Below are 14,379 nucleotides of genomic sequence, written 5' to 3' on the forward strand. Positions count from 1 at the left end.
TATGCAAAAGAAGGAAGTATATGTAAAAACCTACAGTACTTTCCAATCAAATTTGTTTACATAGGTACATCGAGTGCGGAGAACAACACACTTTTAATTCGTCGATTTAATTATCGATTGGAACCATTTCAATGGGAAGGGGACCGTACTAGCGGGAACTGGATCTCGTTGTACGTGTGAGCCAACGACTCATGCAAAGTTAAGCGCGTCTTCTATTTATGTATGTGTCTAGCTTCCACTCCAAAATCTTCATACGCTCCTTTGAAAGGAAAACGCAAACAAAGCGATAGCTTTTCATGGCACGGAGAGGCGCCGGAAGGGAACACTTGACAGGAGAAAATCTTGAGATACTTTCATCCCCGAACGAAGGAGCAGCAAAGGGAGAAGAACTCTTGCTGGCACAGCGGAAGTCGTGATCCACGCAGGGACAGAGAAACCTCCTTCTCGAACAGGAGGTTGAGAGGGAATGGAGGGTACAGAAAGCGCCTCGTAGAAATTGTCTCCCGAGAATTTACAGTTCCTGCAGCAATTCTCTAGCTCCATTTTTTGCATATGTTCACCCCGTCAGCGATGCCAGTCCAGAAACTTATTTTCGGGGTCGCGGCACCCTCCGACTTTTCACGCTCCTTGTAAATCATTGATCCTGTCACGGTTTTGTCGGTGGCGGGTTGAAGCCAGCCAGCCGAACGGATGGCCGAATGCGATTTTAGAAGCGTACATACGTAAGGGGTACGTGTATCATGTAGATCGAATCGATCGCTGACGAAGGGACGAGTTTATGCGACATTATTTATGAAAGATGGAATGGCGCGACTTGTAAACGTCGAAAGATTGCCCCTTAAAGGGCCATTTCATTTTAAATACAAGATTCGACGTAACTTTGCCCTACGAAGATGACATCGAGGTATTCTCAATGATCAAGGTAGTGGGTAACACGTGCGTATGTAAAAGAATTTAGAAGGGTACTGGTTTTTTTTAAATAAAAAATGAGCAATAATTGTACTTTTTTATTTAACTCGAAACTGCAGAGTATGGTTATTATTATTTAATTTAGGGGAGAATGCTTCGATGACCTTGACTTTTACGTACGTTGTCGAGAACATTGTTTAGAATAACTTTTTTCGACGGTTGTCTTTAGTTTATGCGATACTTGCCAAAGCATATTGTGGTAATTATTTAGTATAGGTGATATTACTCATACACGTATAAACAATCTCGTCGCCCCTTGCGATCGGCATGTGAGAATATCGAAGTTAATTTTATGAATTAGGTTTAGCTTTGACTAGTCTTTTTTTCATAGCAACGCCAGGTTCGTTAATGAATGAAAAAAAAATTATTCGTGTTTATAGAACTATTAAGACAGAATTCAAAATCGAGATTATACTTTGTAAATTAAAGGCAGCTGTTGACTGTTCTAGAGGAATAAGTTGTTTAAAATGGCGTCCTTGATAACATATGTGAAGGTCAAGGTTTTCGGAGAATTTTCTCTCAGACTAAATAATTATCAAAACATTAATATTTAATGTTATAACCTGAAAAGAGCAATTCATTTGATTTCACTTTTAATACAAAACTGACGAACATGGACAACAGAATTTAATAGGCACACGCATATTTTTTTGACAACTCGAAGAATTACACAATTTTGGGGTGTGTCAGCCTCGAAAACCCCATAGATCACGGAGAAAATAACCTGCGCGAGATACAGTGAATATCTCTTTCGCGTAGTAGACAATTTTTGCCAACTGCGCAACTTTCAACATCCGTTCGATCTAATTCGAATAAATATGCGACAATCATCTCTGACGCAGGAAAGCCATCCAGAGGAGAACGAAGACTCCATTACTTTATACGATATCAATGGAGAACTCCAAATGAAAAACGTTTCGCGTGTAAAACTTTATCAAGGTTGCCGAAAATTTTCTAAATTCACGATTCTCAATATTACATGAATTCTTAATACATGAATGCATACTCGTCTTGAATTTGATAAATTTATACGTAATTGTAGATCTCCAAAGGTGATTATAAATATTGCAGAAAAGTAAACAAAGATTGAGAAAATGAGAAGAGCGCTTACCTTGGAATTGACAATTAGGAACATTTCCTTCAGCTTCTTCATAATGCCTCGCCGCGTTCGTTCTTGATTAATGTGTTCCAGTAACCAATCGATAAGATCTAAACCAACAAAACGTACAATTTTCATAAAAAGTACTTCTCTTAATATTATCTAAGTGCAATTGCTTCAATTTCCTGGTTCAATTCCAATGCAAAGTGTTTAAACGAGTGTTGATTCAACTTTATAAGTATTTGTGCTATTTATATTCAATCAATATTATCTACGAACTGATTTGAAGGAAGAAGGGAGGATAACTGGATCATCGCTGAGGTACGTGATTCGGTTAGCCGATAAATGAAGACGTTGTTATCAGTAATCTAATATTATCGGCAATTCTCGCCAGCATCTAACAACTTTGATGTCAAGGATCTCTTGGGTGAAAATAAGATCTTATCCAAGACAATAGGTTCGCTTTCACGTGATTTCAGCACTGAAAGCGAGTATACATTTTTTATTTTAATACTTTGCATACAGTAAGGAAACGAAAGATCATAAAAGTGAATGAATTCTTTTCACTGTACCATAGTTGTACACTTTATCATACTTTAGGAACGCAATAAAGGATAAAATCGTCACATATTTTAAACAAAGAAACGAAATTAAACCAGTATTATTACTTATATTAAATTCCTTGCTATTTATATGAAAGATTAATATCTTTTAACGTTTAACTTTCTGTTCTTTGTATATTTTAGAAGAATCTAAAACTTAAATTTCTAAAATAAAACTTGTCGCATATTTTTTTTTTTAAATAACGTATGAATAAGATTATGAAGAAAATTGAGCAATCGATGACATAGTAATTGTAATTACAATTGTTACGAAATAGATTTTACGAAATTAAGCACAAAGACTTTTCCCATCATCGATTAATTATGGAGTCGAAGAGGTTCAAGAATTTCGCGAAAATGCGAGCAACGTACCTTGGGAATAGTTGTTGGTCTGGTGTTCCATGAAGAGCGTGCGTAACTCGTCCTCTTGGGCCTCGGTCCAAAAGGTGCGTGAAACTTTCTTGCTATTCGTTTCCGCAGTATAACCGTCGACGACCTCCGTCGCGTCACGAGTGGTCTTCCAGAAAAGGAGCTCCATGTACGCTTTCCGGTTCTTCTGCGCGACTTCGATGAAACGACGGATTATAAAGACTGCGAACTTTTGAAGTTCCTGCAAGGGAGACTCGGGTTTCATGGCCGAAGAGAAGTGCACTTCAGTTGGCCATTAAGCGAAACGCAAAAATGCGATGTAAATTCGATGATATAATACACGGAGCCAATAGGAAAAACAGGATTCACGAAATGTCGCGCAAAGAAGTAGCGGAGAGTCAGTTAGAAATAATTTCGAAAATCTAGTGCAGTATTAAAGCGAAGAGTGCTATCATTATAAATTTAAAGAAATGTACTACGATGTCGCAAGAATTCGACCGTATCGTTTGCGATGTTACGAATCATCGAAGATGTTTGCATCGGTGAATAAGTATGCACTTTTAATCCAATCTTTCAGCTTCGTGCACCTTTCGACGATCGTTGCATTATTATTCAAACAACGAACATTTGTTTAGATAGATACGAAATGAACAATATATGGACGAAGGGTATGCGAAATTTATTACCTAATTATAAAAGTCAATACGCATCGATCAATATTAATTTAAAACGAATTTTCTCCTCAGGCGCAGTAATTTCTCCATTGTAACGGAGAATTAATTTCATTACGATTAATAACATTATTACAAAATTTTCAATATTTTTGCAAGTGTAATTCCATATTAAACGACAACGTGAAAATTAATTTATTAAAAAGATTTTAAAATAAACACAGATGCAAGAGGCGGTGCGCGAAACGAAGCAATGAGTACGAGAGAACGATAGAAATAAAATTACCTGTGCAAATGAATAATGCGTATATACGTACGTAATAACGTATAAATAATGTAGAAATTGTAAATCGTAAAGAAAATAATAAATGTGAATAGCGAAGCATTATTATTAACAATGTTTCACGGACGAATAGATTTGATAAATATTCAACGATGAAATAATATTTAACTCGTACTTAGTTTTTCTACTTTTATTCGACATATCTTTTAACTCACAAGAATTTAATCGGATTTCTAACACAATTCGCTGATCAATGGTCAGTTGATCTTGGTAGAAGTTTTTCGTTTCATTGGAAAATTTTTTATAAGAAAAAATATAGGTTAAAGTTTGATAAAGTATGTCGCACATGTTCTCAGATAATATATCGAAACGAAAAGTTACCTTGTGTGCAGGATGTCTGGACTCGAGAATCCTCTGAAAAACTCGAAACATCGATGCCTGGAACATCATACCGGGCATTTTACAATCCCATGCTATTCGATGAAGCATCTTGTTAACGTAATGATTCACTTCGTCCGTGTTTCTATCAAATTGTCGCAGAAGAATCAACATACTTTTGACAACTTTTACATTTGCGAATCTGAAGCAGAATACAAAAGTTAAGGATCAGAAACAAGATACTTGCTTTATGTCGAACAACTCGGGTTTCTTACAATATTTTACCTGTTAATGAAATCGGAATATTTGAAATCGGTCTCCACGACGACCGACCTTTGTGCAGCATCTTCTTCTTCTTCCTCCTCCTCGTTCTCTTCTGCAATACGAATTGTACGATATATTTTAAGGAATTTTGTTAAAAAGCAAGCACCACAAGATATCGTTATTCAATACTCTACCATCATTAACGATCTGCTCGACATCTTCTTCCTGGTTGGTTTCGCTTTGTGAAATGGGATCATCTTCGACTGTAACAAACGAAATACGATTTATTAATATTTCGTGTATTTTAGGATGGAAATAATTTTAAATCTAAAACTTGTACTTCGATATAAAACTTTCGAAAGAAATATTCGTGATCTTCCTATCAAATAGGATGTACAATCACGAAATATGCAGAGCTTCGATCTATAGAATTTGTTAAAATTTATGAAAAGATTGAAGTTGAAGTTTACCGTATTTGGTAGTTAAGTATATCATTTACACAAGTTTCCAATCTTTCTCGAGAAGTATATTTTTATTTCACCCAAATACCACGTAAGCTCGCAGCTTTTGAATTAAAACCAATTAGTGACATTTTAAAATAAATCCTAAAGATAAATAATCAAAAAACAAAGTTAAAAAAAGAATACAAATTCCCAAGTATCGAGTCACCCTTACGCAATCCATGAATCGCGTACAGTGATGAAAATTGACAATAAATATCTAAGACAAATACATTTGTCCATTAGTTTTTTCCAAAGTGGTTTACTATACAAGTATCGTTTCTTGAAACGTCCGTAAAAAGGAATTCAACCATATCGCGTACTCCGCCACGAAAACGTGCGAACGATGCGTTCGGACGCTCGAAACGTCGCTATTATTTCAACGAAGGAACACAAAAATCGGCGTAAACAAATGGTACGTTCGTTCCAATGTAGAACGAATTCGGATGGAGCGCAAGCGTTCTATTGAATCCGGTTAGAAGAGAATCAATGGAACCCGACTATCGCTTTTGGGCACGAGCGAGCTCCGACAAATGGTACGTTCGAGGTCGGGCTCCGGAAGTGCTGATCCCCGGAATCGTTCGTTAAAATCCACCGTTGAAAAAAAAAAGAAAAAAAAAAAAAGAAGCGGGTCGCTGGTAAAAAGGCCGCGGTTGGATTAATTTATGGAGGCGGTGGGCGCGTTATTCCGAAAACGGTGGCCACGCCGCTTAGAGACGTGGAACGAATACGCCACGCGTATCCGCGACGACGTAGAATCCGATTGGATTCGATTCCGTAGGTTTCAAGGTACGTTGTTTTTTCTCCTGGTTCGCGAACAATCCGATGAGCGAATTAAGCGGCCGTGGAAAAACGATTACAATTTCGACGAGTTGAATGGCGGTGCCGGTGGGGTTTTTGGGAGAGGGGGATAGGGCCGAGAGAGCAACGCAGCCAGGAAAAAATTGCACTCGGCGAAACCGGCGAGTGGTTCGGCACAAAGCCTCGTTACGCGGCAAATTTTCTAAGGCTTTGGGAACGTATCCTTTTCTCTCGCTTTTTCAAAGCTGCACGCGACGTTTTTGCTTTGCCCTCAGAATAGGGGCTGTTAACCGTCCCGAGTCGCGAATAGAGTTTCATTGTATCGTTACGTTCCTTTATCGCTCGGGGTACCGTGTAACTGCGGGATCGTACGAGAACTCCAATTGCGAGTAAGAATTTTTCGGGGAATGCGTAGCGATGGTCGGTAATCGGTTTCGAACGTGTCGTTTCTTATTAACGTACGAACCCACGTGAATACGTGATTATTTACAGATATTTACAGAATATCGCTCGAGTTTGATGAAAGTTTCCCGGATTTTCCTAGGGACTAGTATACACGCGATACGGTTGAACTTGAGCGGTGGATAAATGGTGAAAGTGTCCCGATTAGAATTGCACGATTATCGAAATGTAGAAGGAAAATTCTCCCGTTCTAACGGTCGTAGTTTTTGTTATTCGTACGGGTAATGGAAAGCTCGAACTGTAATAAATCGACTCCATTGTCAGGATGACGAAAGAAGGGGATCCCAAATGCAAAATCTGCAATTCTATCCTATCGATTAATCATATATCCTCACAGTGCCAAAAGTAGGAGGGAAGGAAAAAAGCTCTAGCTTTCTGAATATATTAGCGGGAACTTAACGTTGTAGAATCGCAAAAATTTCTAAAGAAAGTATCGTTAACCTCTTGTTACAAAATGATTCAAAGATTTTAAGAGACTTGGAACAAAATACCAAAGAAAAGAAATCTTATTTATTTGTACATCTTGGTTGTAGGACTACGACTGAAACGAAATTATACAAAATATTATTCGATTCGATGAGGTGTCATCGTTTAGAATTTTCAATTTTAGGCAACGTGATTGTAATTTACAGTAGACTCTTTACAACCTTCTGTGCGCGTTTCGTTCCATCCAATGACGTGCGAGCTTCCAGACTGAAATGTCGTCCCGACATTGGAATACTCTGGAACTAAACGTCCTTTAAAAGTAGCCGAGCGAAGTATTTTAAATCATCACATAAAGTTCTCTTTAAACTGCTGTGTTGCTACGGCCAAAGAAAACTTTCCCCGGTGTCCGAGGAATCCAGTTTGCCCAAGTGACGTCGACGACGATGCTATTTCAACCTAAAGTTTTAATTGTTCCTTTCCGCGGTCTCCTGAACTTGCTACAGTCGTTCGAGATAAAACAAAGCACTTCGAGAGATCTGACATTTTCATCTTAAATTAAAAAATTCCGCCCCCCTAACTGAAATACTTAGAATAAACGAGAAATGTTTGATTTGCAGTGGTAACGGTGGATTAAAAAAGTAAACGAAATTCTAGGCAGAAGGTTCATAGAAGAAAGAAAAGTTTATGGGTTTCGTCTAGCAAGAACGTTACTTTCGAATTAAATTATTCGTGTGTATCGTGAAAACGCTTGGGAACGAACATTTGTTCAATCGACTGCAATTTTTCGGTCAGAATTATTAAACGCACGTGTATCTGATATCGAACAGAATTTTAATGTAAAAAGAACACGAGAAATTTGTCAAATGAATTCTAATGAACATTTGATTTCTTAATTTATATCCGAAGGGTTATTTAGCGACGTAAATTTGACGAACGATCCTAACGAATGCATGTTATGCGAATTGATGTGACTTTTGATGTAAAAAATATTCAAACTCGTGTATTAGCATTGTTTCGTCCCATCGCGGCGTGTAATTTGATTTCAGCGCATCATTATGGAAACGCATTCACATAACATCGTATGATTTCATCCAATGCTCATTAAAAATTTTTTAAATCAAGAACTGAATTAATTTACATATATGTCTTTTCAATGGTTCCCTTTTTTCTTGTTTAAAATTTTTACCACTAGATCGTTATTAATGAATCGGATCTTATTAATAAAATTCTTTACGCAAGAATTCCACTAGCATATTCAGGATTTTAAAAAAGTATTAATTATTTCGTCTCGTGTACGATTATCGAGAGCTAAATCGAGAATTTATATTGTATTTTGATTTTAATTATATCGCTACTGTAATATTTTGTTATTTGGTGCTTAATACTTTCTTTAATTTTTAAATTAAACGTTACTAATTTATATTTAAAACAGGTGAATTTTTAGGTCATGCAAACAACCATTTCCAAGTATTAATTATTGATTTTATATACACAAATAATAAATTTAGTAAATTACATTTTGTCAAGAGAGATATATTATTTATTCCTTTCGCAGAAGGGAATCAAACTTAATTAACGCATAATTGCCTCCATTGGGCTACTCGTACACGAAGAATTTAATAACGTCTCGTCTCTTCCGCATTCCGTTTCACAGGAAGCTCTCTATCGCGAATTAACGATGCAAATAAAATAACCCACTGAACAATATTTTTGGGATCGAATGGTCACGATTCAGTATTTGGTAGTTGGTAGTTACGTTAAACGTGCTATTTCTATTACCAAATAGTTTGTTCGTGCGGATCAGCTGAATCTGAGCTAGCTCGATTTTGTCAAGCGCTAATATTTACGCAGACATCACACTGGAGAGTCGATCTTAAGCATCGGTATCTTGAAATATTCATGGTTTCCATTCGTGGTTCTCCAGCGAATGTATATACTAGCTACAAAATCGGATTAGGCGCTTTCAGATGATACGGTGCACGGTGTTCGTGACACTATTGTTTACAAGGTATAAAATAAACATATTGTACATAAGAAAGAATAGAATAATAATAAAGAAGAACAAAACTTTCTTCGTAAAAAGACGTTCTAAGACCTTCTAATCGGCTGAATGTGTTCCAATGAATATTTATGTTTAATATTTTCATCGTCATTTTATTTCGAGACTTAATTCAATTTTTAACCATATGGGTTCATAAATAGTGACGGTTACCTATTGTAGTATATATTTATTATTTGTAAAAATCTTTTAGAATATTTTTAATAAATCACGAAGAGAAATAAGGCTTATAAATATAAAACGGTTAAATAAATTTTCATTCTGTCTTCGGTAATAAGAAAAAATTTTAATGATATCTTATACATAGATACTTAACGAATGAAGTACAGAAAAAAGGAAAGAAATATTATAGAAATAGAGAAATAGGGATTCATTCTATCATTGAATCTAAACTGGAAAAGGAACAATTATATACCTTATTTAGCAATTCGGTGAAAATTAACCAAGAAGATATAGTCGATAGTCACCAGACATTTTATAGTTTCGTATAAACCAAGGCTGCATAACTAGCAGTCCAATAGTCACGCTTGGCTATTGCGTTTATTCCACTTCCTTGGTTCGTAGTTCATGGTAGGCCTGGCATCAGTGGTGAGAATGTTACTTTGGCTCCTGCGGTTAGCCCGAGTTACACAACTTTAGTGTAAACAGTCACATTGTTTAGAATACGCAATAATCTGGCCTGTTCCATATTTTTCAACACAATAAGTAAAACGTACAATAAATCTAGAAATGTTTGAATTGTAAAGAATACGAAACCATTTATCTACGACTGTGTATATTTCTGTCGTTGGAACGATAAAACAAATGTTATTATACAAGCGATGTAAGTGCATTTGTCAGAATAATATTCATTTGTTAGGATCGTTCGTCATGGTTACGTCGATAAATAACCCTTCGGATATAAGTTAAGAAATTAAATGTCAGTTGATTAGAATTCATTTTACAAATTCGAAATAAATTATTAATACTTCTCGAAACTAGTTTAAGTTCAATTTCGACGAATAGACGTGCATCGTTACAATGTCTACGCGCTCTTCGGTTTTATAATCGGCACGTAAAATTTGTTAACGTCTAAAACGCTAATCTCGGATTCTAGGGAGATAGTTGTAGCACTAACTGATCTAATTTTGAAATGTAATCTTGTTAGGCGTAGGAGAGTTATAATGTAATTGGTGGGTACGAGAATTGTAAGGGTCTTGAACTCTAGCCAGGGATTGCGTATCTATACGGGAGTTACGAAACTGAACACGATCAACGGTATTCCATCGAAGCTCTTTCAGATATTAGAAACAATCTATACATAATAGACACTACACACAGCCAGTACGGCGCATAGACGAGTTTGACCCACTTCTTGTTTCGGATACCTTTGGTGCAGAATGTTCGTCAGAAATTTATATTTTATCCGATGAAATCCAAAAATAAGTATATGTATTTATTTATTCTTATCCTCTCGGTTACTCGATCGATGTAGTGTTCATTTATTCGAACGAGTTGCATAAAATGTGTGCGTGACGTTGAGGACATATTCAATGACCATAAATTATAAAATTAGTTTCTATAAGTATCCAGTTGATAGTTCGAGTTACACCGTTTTTATAAACTATCAATGGTTTGTTTATCTTCATAGAACGAGTCGCTATTTAGAAATGTTCGATACGTACTGTTGTTTTCAAAAGAATAGTTAAACACGATTTACGGTACGTTATAGAAGTATTTAAAAGTAGAGAGCGTTTAGGGTGCGAATACTCGTACAGAATTACTAATATTACCTAGCAGTAGGCGTGCAACACGAGACAAGGTTTATACTACAAACTTTGTAGACTTCTGCAAAACAATTCCCAGGTGTTGGGTTCACCAGACGTTATGACTCTCGAAACGACCACCCAAGAAACATCAAATTATAGATCTACTTAAAGTCAGTTCTAAATATTTTGTGGGGACTTCCAAACATAAATCTTCTACCACCCCAGTATGCACAGTACTTGCACCATTCACAAATCCAATTACATTATTATCTTGTATCGATAAATACACATCACTTGCACGATTGCATTTATTACAATAATAGATGCAAGGAAGAGAGAACTAAGCTTTACAATTATTCCTAAATTCATGAATTTGTTTTTAGTTACTATCTCTTTAATTCATGAATTTGTTTTTAGTTACTATCTCTTAAGTTTATCGTATTACTTTTTAGACACGTTATATCAGAATGATTCCAAATGAAGATCTTCACCATAAATAGAAACATCGTATTGTTTAATAAATCAATCTCGTGTCTCAGTTTTCACGACCAAGAAGGATTTGTATCTTTTTCTGTGTATCAGTTACAAAATATATTTATGGAATAAAATAATTACCGCGAATTAATTTGTTTTCATTCGTTTTGTACGAAGAGGAACGAATCAGGATTAAGCCAGTGACTGTATCCGTACGTAACACGCTCAGTTTGCGACTGTATGATATTATTGAAACAAGTAAATAGTCTGCAAATTGAAAATAGAATCACATAACGTAAAAACTTGTACAAAGTTTCTTGTATTACGTTTGTATTGTGAATTAAATTTCAAAGCTACGTCCACATTTCGTGAGATTCTTTTTGTTGTAATTCCATAGAAGAAGGAATACTCTATTACAGTATAGAAACGTTATGTTGGTAAAGCCCAGCTCATCGGACGGATTAACCACTTACGTGCATGTATGCATGTAGGTTCTCTCGGATCAACGATTATCAACGGCCAAAGTCTCCCGATAACTCAGGTTATGTCTCGTTACAGGCTTATCGATCGACCCTACGATTCTATGGCGACATACAACGATGCAGCTGTGTGTGCACAGGTGTATACGTATGCGCATACAGGTGTCTTAACGTTACAAAGGCGATTTACACGCGATCATAGTGTCCCCCTTACACGCTCATGGCGACAGAGTTTCGACGCTTAATTGGTTTGATTATGCACACAGCTAATTTTGTATAATTGCTTCCTATCGCGTTGCAAATATTACAAAAAACTAAGAAACTGTAGCGAAGAAAGTTTACAGTGGATACTACACACATGTAGGAAAATATTTTACAAATAATGTTTTTAACTGCTTTCGTCTTCCCTTTGTATAAACTGTCACAGTAATGGATTAACAAATACAAAGAAATATATCGAGCGATTATAAATTATCTGTTATTATCATACATATCATTTAAATTGTATTTTATGGAAAATTTAAACAGCAGGAGATTTTATAAATAAATAAGAAGGAAAGTAATTCTATTGAAAATGATTTGCATATCATTATGTAGTTGATAACTATAAACGAATTGTATCGTACGATATATAGCAGGAATTATTAACTTTATGTACGGTCATTACATTTGATCCTTGTTTCTGCCTACTGTGCATTGCTATTTATTGCTTGCCACTACTTAATATTAATTTTTACTACCCGTTTATTCACATATCTCTTCTATTCACGCATAAACACGTTACGTTGTTTATTATGTTGATTAGAAGAGAATTTATACTATTCTGGATCCATGAATAATCTGAAGAATAATTTTTGGAGCAACTATTTCCAATTCAATAGTTTAGTTGTAATAATTGTGAAAAAATATAATTTCTTAGTTTTGGACGAAACTTTGTACCGATTTACGAATTCTTTTAAAATTGTATTCAATGTAAAAAGTATTCCAATATAAATGTTCTTCCAATGTGTTTATAATCATCATACATACTTTTCCATGCTATTATTGGATTTCAATAATATCCCGAGAATATGAATTTTAATGCACATTCTTAAGAGTTCTTTTCTACTTTATCGGCGATACCTCGACAACGCATTCAGCTCTAATGGCCGTGAAAATATTCAAGAGAATACAGGACAAGCATTTATTGGAAATTCGATAGGGATTTAAAACTAATACGAGAATGCAAAATGAATTTTAAGGGAATAGGAAATTTAAAAGCATCGACACCTCATCCGTTCCGTTGCATTTTATTCGAAAAATAAGAATCGTTTCAACGTTGAATAAATACGGTCACTAATATTTTCATAATACTATTGCACAATATTGTTTTTACACATTATATAGTCCCTATAAATCAAATATGATTCATTAAAATTCATTAAAGTTAAATCCCATTGCATTTCTATGTACTACGAACCGTATTAACGTTGATAATTCATACAGTTTTTTCGTCATTACCGTATGTTACCGAGTCTACCGAAAAAGTATATTTCCTGGTACACAAATAATTATAAACATAACTTACGTATAATACAGTAATTTTCAATGTTCAAACATTTACGAGAAACATTTGCAAAGTGTTTTCCTTATCTTAATTGCGATAAAACTTTGCAGGTTTGTAAAGCAGCTAAAAATAAGAGATACGTATCTTTTTTATTTGCGGTAACTCACGTTTAAGGGGTAAAATTACTCTCCAAAGTTATACCTCCAACATTATCTTGAAAACTATTGGGTATACAAGCAAGTTTTTTATACAAATTCATTACAAAATTCGATGGAATGTAACATTTTGTACACATAAATGAAAAAAGTTAACAGAAGAGAAAAAAAGTCACTTTCACCACCTTCACTGTCAACATTTAAAAACAAAATATATAAAATACTGTAAACTATTTTTATTTCAAATTTACAATTAATCGCTAGTAGATTATTTTACATTACAGATATTAATCTCGGAAAAAAACGAGTACACTATTCTTAAAAAATTTCCTTACCTTCTCCATTAACACGGACAATGTTAATTATTTGCGATTTAGTACGATTGCTCGCATTTCATACGTAAAAGCAACCACAACTTTCCGCTAGATTGATATGTTCGATTCCTTTCAGCGTTCATCGGTTCAATTTGCACAACACGGCGCGCCTTTAAAATTAAACGGCGCGCGTAAATTCGGTGTTTCGCAATAACAAATGATAGTTAGCAGACTCTACACGGTGGTCGTATTTGATACGAATCTCTCGTTACGGCGGCAATCTTGATCCCCGAAACATTAAATTAGCCGCTATCGCGAGCGCGAACACGAGGGTGGTATTATGCGATTACGTTACTCGGGTAATAAGTGTTGTCTAACGAGTATACAGTGGCTAGGTAAATAGACTCGAGCGCGGCCTATCAGAAATTCCACGCTTGAAAATAAGAGACGCGGAAGAGGGGAGGGTGGAGGGGAGTGGAAGGGGTGGAAATAGGCAAGGGCGGAATAGATAGACGCCCGATAGGGGAGGAGATGAAGGGTGGCTGGGTTTATCGCAGCCGGGACGAAAATTCTGGCACAATGCCCCGACGTAATTTGTGAGGAGATAATAACCGTCGTCCATAGACACAGGTATCGGGTCTCTTCCCCTTTTTTATTCGCATCATGTATTGCATTTAAAAAAGCCAATCTCCGAAATAATTTGCGCGGTATCAGCGTGCCGCGTTTCGTTTTGCACGAGGGTGTGATGAACACAGTTTCGTGAAGTAATGCGAAAAAAAT

At 35.7% G+C, this 14,379-nt stretch overlaps 1 protein-coding gene across 1 annotated transcript in view; it reads right to left on the bottom strand.

Moving 5' to 3' along the window:
• Window positions 1-14,379, bottom strand: part of Timeout (circadian regulator timeout) — a 246,818-nt gene that overhangs the window by 18,826 nt on the left and 213,613 nt on the right. The window contains exons 13-17 of the mRNA XM_076317206.1: window positions 4,830-4,898; window positions 4,657-4,747; window positions 4,375-4,573; window positions 3,043-3,280; window positions 2,081-2,178 (exon numbers count right to left, since the gene is read on the bottom strand). Coding sequence (XP_076173321.1) covers window positions 2,081-2,178; window positions 3,043-3,280; window positions 4,375-4,573; window positions 4,657-4,747; window positions 4,830-4,898 — 695 coding nt within the window. The remainder of the gene's footprint in view (window positions 1-2,080; window positions 2,179-3,042; window positions 3,281-4,374; window positions 4,574-4,656; window positions 4,748-4,829; window positions 4,899-14,379) is intronic.

This window comes from Ptiloglossa arizonensis, chromosome 7, assembly GCF_051014685.1.
Source record: "Ptiloglossa arizonensis isolate GNS036 chromosome 7, iyPtiAriz1_principal, whole genome shotgun sequence".
NCBI lineage: Eukaryota > Metazoa > Arthropoda > Insecta > Hymenoptera > Colletidae > Ptiloglossa > Ptiloglossa arizonensis.